This window comes from Oncorhynchus gorbuscha, linkage group LG07 (assembly GCF_021184085.1).
Source record: "Oncorhynchus gorbuscha isolate QuinsamMale2020 ecotype Even-year linkage group LG07, OgorEven_v1.0, whole genome shotgun sequence".
Taxonomy (NCBI): Eukaryota; Metazoa; Chordata; class Actinopteri; order Salmoniformes; family Salmonidae; genus Oncorhynchus; species Oncorhynchus gorbuscha.
Genome location: NC_060179.1, coordinates 32,004,330 through 32,013,432, shown reverse-complemented (window position 1 = coordinate 32,013,432; position 9,103 = coordinate 32,004,330). Strand labels below are relative to the sequence as shown.

General features: G+C 40.9%; 1 protein-coding gene across 7 annotated transcripts; it reads right to left on the bottom strand.

Moving 5' to 3' along the window:
• Positions 1-1,281: 1,281 nt before the first annotated feature.
• Positions 1,282-8,675, bottom strand: si:dkey-12l12.1. 7 transcript variants are annotated; one of them, XM_046356200.1, is made up of 7 exons: positions 8,504-8,675; positions 5,113-5,193; positions 4,697-4,729; positions 2,949-3,077; positions 2,419-2,532; positions 1,884-1,991; positions 1,282-1,648 (listed from the first exon to the last, which is right to left on the bottom strand). In XM_046356200.1, exons 1-7 carry the CDS (start codon positions 8,636-8,638, stop codon positions 1,586-1,588), a joined length of 663 nt encoding a protein of 220 aa, XP_046212156.1. In that variant the 5' UTR covers positions 8,639-8,675; the 3' UTR covers positions 1,282-1,585. The 7 variants fall into 7 exon arrangements, with proteins under 7 accessions (XP_046212156.1, XP_046212157.1, XP_046212158.1 ...); XM_046356201.1 differs by having other exon boundaries at positions 5,113-5,178; positions 8,504-8,674; XM_046356202.1 differs by having other exon boundaries at positions 5,113-5,175; positions 8,504-8,674.
• Positions 8,676-9,103: the final 428 nt, after the last annotated feature.

Sequence of the window (9,103 nt, the reverse complement as noted above, 5' to 3'; positions counted from 1 at the left end):
TTAAACTTCTTCCATTTTAGAATGATGAAGACCACTGTGTTCTTGGGGACCTTCAATGCTGCTGAAATGTTTGATTCCCTTCCCCAGATCTGTGTCTTGACATAATCCAGTCTTGGAGCTCTACGGACAATTCCTTCGACCTCATGGCTTGGTTTTTGCTCTGACATGCACTGTCAACTGTGGGACCTTATGTAGACAGGTGTGTGCCTTTCCAAATCATGTCCAATCAATTGAATTTACCACATGTGGACTCCAACCAAGTTGTAGAAACATAAAGGATGATCAATGGAAACAGGATGCACCTGTGCTCAATTTTGAGTCTCATAGCAAAGGGTCTGAATATTTATGTAAATAAGGTATTTGTTTTTTGTTTTTAATCCATTTATAAAAATGTATAAAACCTGTTTTTGCTTTGACATTATGGGGTATTGTGTGTAGATTGCAGAGGATAGTTTAAAAAAATCAATTTTAGAATAAGGCTGTAATGTAACAAAATCTGGAAAAAGTCAAGGGGTCTGAATACTTTCCGCAGGCACTGTAAAGTACATGACTGGTCTGCAAAAACACTCAAACCATCTCCATTAGTGAATGCAGTGCCGTGAGCTTCCTAGCTCTGACTAAATTAATTCAAAAGAAACTTCATTTTTCGAACAAATTAACTTTTACTTCTGAAACAGATGGTGTATACAGTCTAACATTATGATGATTTCTTTCCCATTATCAACTGGTCCAACGCCCTTTAATTTGACAGAATAGTTGGGCTCTCAACCCAAAGGTTTGACTGCAAGTTTAGCGGAGTGCTGGGCATTCACTGTCTGCAGCCCAAATGCCACCCTCTTCCTTACATAGCGCACTACTTTTGACCAGGACCCATGGTACTCATAACCTGGTTTCCCAAAAACATTTTAAGGCTAAGTTCATCGTTCAAACTATATTGTTCTAACGATGAACTTAGCCTTACGATGGTGAAAAGTAGTGCACTATGTAGGGAATATGGTGCCATTTGGGATACAGTCACTGCCATTAGCTCAGCCATCTGTAATTGGGGCTCAGTGACATTTTCCCCCCCTAATTCACAATTTCTGAATAAACTTCTGGAAGTTACCCAGGTCCTGTTGTGTGGGAATTGAAGGTGTTGCACTTGGCAACAGAGAGGGAGAGCTGGAGCAGTGAAATGTTCCAGTCCAAGGTGGAGTCCGACTCTGTCAATGACTGAACAGAAAACGAACAGTCCTAGGTAGAAACGGTAGGCCTTGTGTTGCGGAAAGTTCTCAAGAAGTATTCTCATACAAGTTTACTTTATTTAAACCTGATAATATGCACAGTTGCCAAAGACTCACCATCGACCAACGACAACAACAACAAATAACTGTAATAAAAGAGAATATTAAAGGAGTTCTCAAAAGTATTGTAAGTATACTTGTCCTCGGGGATGTGTTTCCATTATATATATTACATTATTGTTAAATTGAAAAAAAGGACAAAACCAATATGTTTACAAAGAGAAGAAGATATAAAGTACAGTTTATGAACTATTGAAACAGTCGCACTTCCGCAAAATCCCTTGTTTCGTTTAATGAAATGTTTATGAACAAACAATTCTCTTGGTCTGATTCTTCTTCTGTGGGCTCCTCTTGCGCCTTTGTCCCTGGTGAAAGAATCAAACATTTAGTTTAGATTAGAGTGACAAATCAGACGGAGGTGGATTTAACACAACAGGTTAGAAACTTTTTTTGTGTTAGCGGTTTTTAACTAGTTTGCATGAACTCTGTATTCTTAACATGCTTGGAAGCAGATTTTCTCTCTGGTCACAAAAACGTGATTGATTGGTTTATTGACTCAGGTGGGGGTGAGGGACACGTGGAGGGGGACATTGGCCTCACCAAGGGTTCAGGTTTGTCTGGGACGTCCATAGCGGAGTACGCTCCTGTTCGTCCTCTTGGCTTCCCTTTCTTCTTCTCCTTCTGCAGCTGCCTCCGTACTCTCGTTACCTGGAAAACAACAACATGACGTAAGACTTCAATGATACAATGTTGAATGCAGGTCGACTAAGTATCGCTAAGATAGCATCTCCATAACTCCTGCTGAAACTTAGGCTGTCCTAATATGGCAAGTCAGTTAAGAACAAATTCTTATTTACAATGACAGCCTACCCCGAACAAACCCTAACCCGGACGAGGCTGGGCCAATGGGACTCCCAATCACAGGCGGTTGTGATACAGTCTGGAATCGAACCAGGGTCTGTAGTGACGCCTCTAGCACTGAGACGCAGTGCCTTAGACCACTGCGCCACTCGGGAGCCCATATCTCATGTCAGCAGTGTGTTTGAGATCTCACTAAACAAAAATGTTTGATATTAACTGTATCCTGGTATCACATGATGGTCTGCTCCTGGGTTGTCATGGCGATGTTGTATACCTGTATGGCGGCGCTGTGGTTGTTGCTGAGCAGAGAAAAAGATCCCACTCTGGATTTAGGCTTGTTCTTCTTCTTGGTCCCAGACTGGCCCAAGTGTCTCCTGGCCCGCTCTGTCTGGAGGAACAACATTCCCGGGGGATCATTTAGAAACTACAAGTGGCCCGGCTACTGTACGTTACACAGGAGTCTGTTGAAGGGAGGACGGCTCATAATAATGGCTGGAATGGATACATAGAACGGTATCAAACACATGGAAACCATGTGTTTGATGTGTTTGATACGGTTCCATTTATTCTGTCTCAGACATTTACAATGAGCCCTTCCTATTTAAAATGACATTAGCCACCACTGTAGCATACCAAGTGCTTCAAGAAAACAACTCGGGATAAGAAACTACAGTACACCACCCATCACATTCTTTCTTATGCCACTGTTTTTGGTGGGATCACAACAATTACAACACAACAGCCCCATTGGATCGTTTGAGACCTCTCCCTCTCGTTCGTCTCCCTCCCTGTCTCCAGCGTTACCTGAACTTGGATGAGTGTGTTGGGGAAGCCCTTAGTTGAGAAGGACCCAGGAAGGCTGGAGTGCTTCCCAAACTCTCTCTCCTGTCTGTCCAACGGCACGGCTGACAGTATGTTGTCATCCTTCCACCTCTATTCAGAAATAATTGAGGCATTGTTGATGAACATGGAGCCAGCACTGTGGCTTCAGCAATACAATAGTGTTGTATAACTACAGTATGTACAATGTAACACATTGCTGTAAATGTACAGCACAATATTTACAGTTAGTTAATGTAATTCTATATTACAGTACAGTACTTTAAAGAGCAATGCATTATGGGGGAGGGGCTCATTGGCATTCCACTACACTGCTGTAAAATTATATTCTTTATTTTACAATAGAATTTTACAGTAAAGTACTGTATTACCTGTTTTGCTGTATATTTCTAGCAGCATACGGTGAATTATGGTGCATTTTGGGAAAATGTCGTGGATGAAGAAAGACTCTGGCTTATTAACATACTTAGAGGCATGCCTTCTACGTGGAAATATGTATTGCATCCGCTAGTGAGAATGCTGTACCAATTAAACTGATATGTGGTAGTAGTGCCCAAACAATTCATGTGTATTAGGGGACAGATCAGAGTAGCAGCAACTCTTAAACCTTTACTGGTTGAGTGTTTTGCCAAGTCATTTTGGTCTATTTTACTCATGACCTGTTTGGAAGCCATTTTTTTGGCCTTTAGAAGTGCAAGTGATATAAAATGCCAAATATTCATAAATATGCTGTAAAATACAAATACCTAACAGCCAACCTGCTTGCACCAATGTAATTAGTGAAATACCAATATTACAATTACAGTAGAATATACTTATTTAGTCTACAGCAGGCAAATGTTACTGTGTTGTACTGTACGATTGCTCTGATATTACAGTAACTTAAAAGAAGCTGGCGGCGAGTTATTGTGAATATTACAGTAACAAACTTGGCACGAGCAAGAGATGGGCAAGGATACTTCAAAAGGTATCTTGTTACAAATACACAATACCTTGAAGACCAATGTACTCTTAATTACAACAACTTTCTCAGTAACGGTTACATAAACCTTTTACTTGCTATGACATGTTTTTTAGTTTAATGCACTGACTGACTGTAATCCCTCTGGACAAGAGTGTCTGCTAAATGACCAATGTCAATTTAAAAATGAACACTTGCAAAGCACACTGCTGGACATTATGTTGTTATGTGGGCTACTTGCAAGTTTATTTTTGTATTAGAAAATACCAAATGTATGTATTCTTATTAAACTGTTACAAAATACATGAATTGTACTTCAGGCCAATTAAATACAAAATAGATATTGAAACTATTCAAATACTCATATCAAATACATGTAATAGAAATACTGCCAATCGTTGGCAGTAGCTGCCTGCACTGTAAATCTGCAATAGTTTACTAACCACTGTGCTTCCAGTAAGGCACTGTCAATTCTAGAATGACAGCATGTTTGCTGTAGTCAGGTGTTATACGGTAATATGTTGTAAATTTGTGCTTCAGTATAGGTCCTGTAAATCTAAAGTAATTTACTGTCTTCTGTGCTGCCAGTATTGTACTGTACATTTACAGCGACCTACCGGCTACTGTGCTGCCAGTAATTTACTGTAAAAATTACAGGACATTTTTTTACAGTGTATAGTTCAAGTAGGCTAATTGGTTGTATTGTTTTGTTTTGCAGTTGTAAGGAGCAGGATTTATATAAATGTCTTACACCAAGTACAGAGTGTGCCTCAAGTCGTCCTCTCTGTTGGGCAAAAGAAAAATGTAAATAATGGGTTAATGCAATTTGGGAGAAAATAAATTCCTTCTATAAATGTTATCGTGTAAGTGTGTGTGTGTGTGTGTGCGCCTGCGAGTGTGTTGGTAAAGAGGTATATAGTCCTATATCCTTTCTTATACACAGATATCTGAGCAATGACTTTGGTGAATCTATATTTAATATCAATATTCAATATCTTGGGGCTAAGCGTTTGAGTTGCATGGACCTTCGTGTCTCGTTGGAATCATATTCCTCCTGGGGAGTTACCATACAGAGTGGAAAGTAAATCCAGTACAAGGCAGCAGTCCTCTGTGACAGAGAGCAGACTGCAACAGGATGTGTTTGTGGGGAGGGAGGCTCGTATATACCTGTGGCTTTTTCTGGGTATGGGTCTCTCTTGGAGCAGATGGCATCAGCCGCATAAACCCATTCTTCTGAAGGAGAAGATCCTTTTAACAACATGTCATCTTTATTCCACTTACGTAATAATAACACCTCAACCCCACTCCTATGCAATGACTAAACAATGACTAAACAATGACTAAACAATGACTAAACAATGACTAAACAATGACTAAATTAATATGTTTACAACATGTTTGTATGTCGTTACTTGCAGAATTACATTCTGATTTAGAAAGGTATAGCAGTAACTGAATGTAAAGTGTTACAATCGGACAATTGAGACAATTCATAAACCATATCCTGTCAGGATGAGTAAAGGAAAACAGTGACCATATTGTAGGAGTTCAGGCTTTACTAGAACAAAGAGGAACACAGAGTTCGTACTGTATGCCTTTTCACAGTGTACGTCCCCTCCTTCAACATACAGTGCATTTGGAAAGTATTCAGAGGCCTTGACTTTTTCCACATATTGTTACGCTACAGCCTTATTCTATAATGGATTTAATTATTTTTTCCCCTCATCAATCTACACACAATACCCCATAATGACAAAGTGAAAAACGGTTTAGAATTTTCTTGCAAATTTATAAAAAATATATAAAAAATGTAAATACCTTATTTACATAAGTATTCAGACCCTTTGCTATGATACTCGAAATTGAGCTCAGGTGCATCCTGTTTCCATTGATCATCCTTGAGATGTTTCTACAACTTGACTGGAGTCCACCGGTGATAAATGAAATTCATTAGGCATGATTTGGAAAGGCACAAGCCTGTCTATATAAGATCCCACAGTTGCCAGTGCATGTCAGAGCAACAACCAAGCCATGAGGTCAAAAGGAATTGTCCGTAGAGCTCCAAGACAGGATTGTGTTGAGATACAGATCTGGGGAAGGGCACCAAAACATGTCTGCAGCATTTAAGGTCCCCAAGAACCCAGTGGCCTCCATCATTCTTACATGGATGAAATTTGGAACCACCAAGACTCTAACAGAGTTTCAGAGTTCCTCTATGGAGAGGGGAGAACCTTCCAGAATGATAACCATCTCTGCAGCACTCCACCAATCAGGCCTTTATGGTAGAGAGGCCAGACGGAAGCCACTCTTCAGTAGAAGGCACATGACAGCCCAACAGGACAACGACCCTAAGCACACAGCCAAGACAACACTTTGGGACAAGTCTCTGAATGTCCTTGAGTGGCCCAGCCAGAGCCCGGACTTGAACCCAATCTAACATCTCTGGAGAGACCTAAAAATAGCTGTTCAGCGATGCTCCCCTTCCAAACTGATAGAGCTTGAGAGGATCTGTAGAGAAGAATGGGAGAAACTCCCCAAATACAGATGTGCCAAGCTTGTAGGGATACCCAAGAAGACTCGAGGCTGTAATCGCTGCCAAAGGTGCTTCAACAAAGTATTTGCAAACATTTCTAAAAACCTGTTTTTACTTTGTCATTATGGGGTATTTTGTGTAAATTGATTAAGAATAAAATAAAAATGTACTCATTTTAAAATAAGTCTGTAACGTAACAAAATGTGGAAAAAGTAAAGAGGCCTGAATACTTTCCGAATGCTCTGTATCTCTCCCTGTTGAAACTTCTGTTGTCCTAATATAGACACAATACTTTGTACAAAGGTCAGTACATGCCCTGTTTCCACTTCACACTCAGTGCACAAAGTGTGCTCTTCGGGGTCACGTATCCCTCATTACATGGAGGTGCCATGTTATTTTTTTAGTTATCTATTTTGAGCACTTTCTGTGTAGTCCATTTTGTTCTGTGCTAGTTGTTGACGAGCACCATGAACTAACCCTAGTAATGTATTATGTTCCATTATCCACATTCACAATGACCTTGGTGGGAAAAAGCACAGGCAAATAAACTCAGCATTGAGTTCAATTAAACTTTAAAATTTCTTCAATAATGCTGCCTAAGGCAACTGGGAGTCCAACCACATCTGAAGTTTAAATAATTGCATGTACTGTAATAGTGTAATTACACACAAAACACATAAAACCTATATTTCCCACCCGGTAAAGAATACTGAGAATACTCAGTCTTCCACGTTGTTGGTGAAAATCCTCTTTTGAGGAATGAATGCTGCATCTTTCATTTTATATTTGATTTAACCTTTATGTTATCAGGGAGTTAAACTGAGACCAATGTCTCTTTTACAGATGAGAATTGCAATGAGAAAGAAAATCTTTCATACATCTGCTGTATGTATTGGCCAGATAAAGGTAACTGCTTTGGACAGAACATGGGGAATGTCCACAAAGCATGTCGACCGCAAATATGGCAGCTCAAACGGCTCTGTGGCCACATTAAAAGTCTGCAGAGAGTTTGTTCCATTGAGGGTAATAGAATAGGTTACAATGAAACTTTGTTCCTGACTAAAATAAGTGTATGTTTCCTGGTTACTGGAATGTTTAACTCTATTTAAATCCATGCATGTGTTCCATCCAAAATAGGACATGCTCAGCCACCATACCACTGTGTCACACACACACACAACTTTCAAAAAAATTGCTGGATTGTTTGGTTGACCCAACTGCTAGGTTGCAGGCATTGGGTCACTTAGTTATGTTGTTTTCTTCTTTTTTTTAACTGCTGGGTTATTGATGCTGGGTGCTGGGTTATTGATGCTGGGTGCTGGGTTATTGGTGCTGGGTTATTGAGATATGACCCCAGCGGGTCAGCTCAGAAGACTAGAGGCATGGCTTAGTAGGGGCGTGGATTTCAGATAGAGTGAGAGTAAATGTAATTACAGCTCATCTGTTCTGTTGTTATCACATGTTAAGGTTGAACACTGACACTTTTGAAGCTTTAATGAACTTATCAGTTCCTCAAGAGTCCCAGTGTTGGGATATGCAAAGAAAAGATCTCTCAACATTGTATCTCTATGTTGGCATATGTAAATAAAAGATATTATGAAATTTGCAGTGTAAAACGTAACATAATGAACATGAATGACATGTACTCTTCCAGGTAGCCAAAAACAATTATCTGAAAGCCACGAAAGTTATTCACGCAACCCAACTGGCTGGGTCAAAATAACCCAGCATGTGTTTTGTCCAGTATTTACCCAGTGCTGGGTCACCAAATAACCCAAAGTGGGTTGTTTTTAACTCAGCACACACTCAATGGAAACACAAGAGCATTCATAGCAGTTATTGGCTTCCTTTGGCTTCTGAGCTAATGTTGCTACTGCAGAGTCTGGGGAAATGTTAGCTTGTAAAAAAACTTTAAAAAACACGTCTAGCACCAACACTTCTGAACTCCATCTACCTGACCAAAGGAACTCCTCCACAAAACACAACAAACCTACAACTGTAACCTGGGGGCCCCCAATCCCTTACCTTTCCTCCGGTGGTCTGCCCATTAACACAGTCTTCCACCGGTGATGTCCCAGTGCAGTCTGCACCACGTGTGAGCTGGAGAAAGCTGCCCTGCAGACAGAGCAGACTGAGGCACACCCAAAGAGCAGCTTCCATGATGGTGCAGATCCAGGGACTGAGGCCCAGCCCCCGTCAGCCCCCTGTTTTATACCATCCGCTCCTAACCTAATGAGGACCAGATGCAGAAGAACAGAGGAAGGGGGGGGGGCATGCCAGCTTCAGCTTCACACAGACAAACAGGATCGCACCACACCGCAGCCCAGCGTTCTACGCCAGCTAGCGGTTCTGCAGTTCTCCAAAAACATGTCAGCCATCTGAAGGGCCTCTCCCAATAACCACCCCCACCTCCCCTGTACCAGTCTGGACGGCGCATGAAAGTCATTTTCCACGGATGCTTTAAAAATGGTCACATACTGTAACGAGAGAGAGAGAGAGAGAGAGAGAGAGAGAGAGAGAGAGAGAGAGAGAGAGAGAGAGAGAGAGAGAGAGAGAGAGAGAGAGAGAGAGAGCCCTAGTGAAATAAATGTATGTATATCTAAACCCTCTCTGTTGGTTTGGACC

What these genes read in the sequence shown, in the direction of transcription:
- si:dkey-12l12.1 (XM_046356200.1), bottom strand. Translation starts at nt 8,638, where the DNA reads ATGGAAGCTGCTCTTTGGGTGTGCCTCAGTCTGCTCTGTCTGCAGGGC. An exon ending in GGCAGACCACCGGAGGAAAG is followed by an intron (nt 5,194 to 8,503) that starts GTAAGGGATTGG and finishes TGTTGTTAAAAG; the next exon opens with GATCTTCTCCTTCAGAAGAA. An exon ending in ACCACAGCGCCGCCATACAG is followed by an intron (nt 1,992 to 2,418) that starts GTATACAACATC and finishes GTTGTTTTCCAG; the next exon opens with GTAACGAGAGTACGGAGGCA.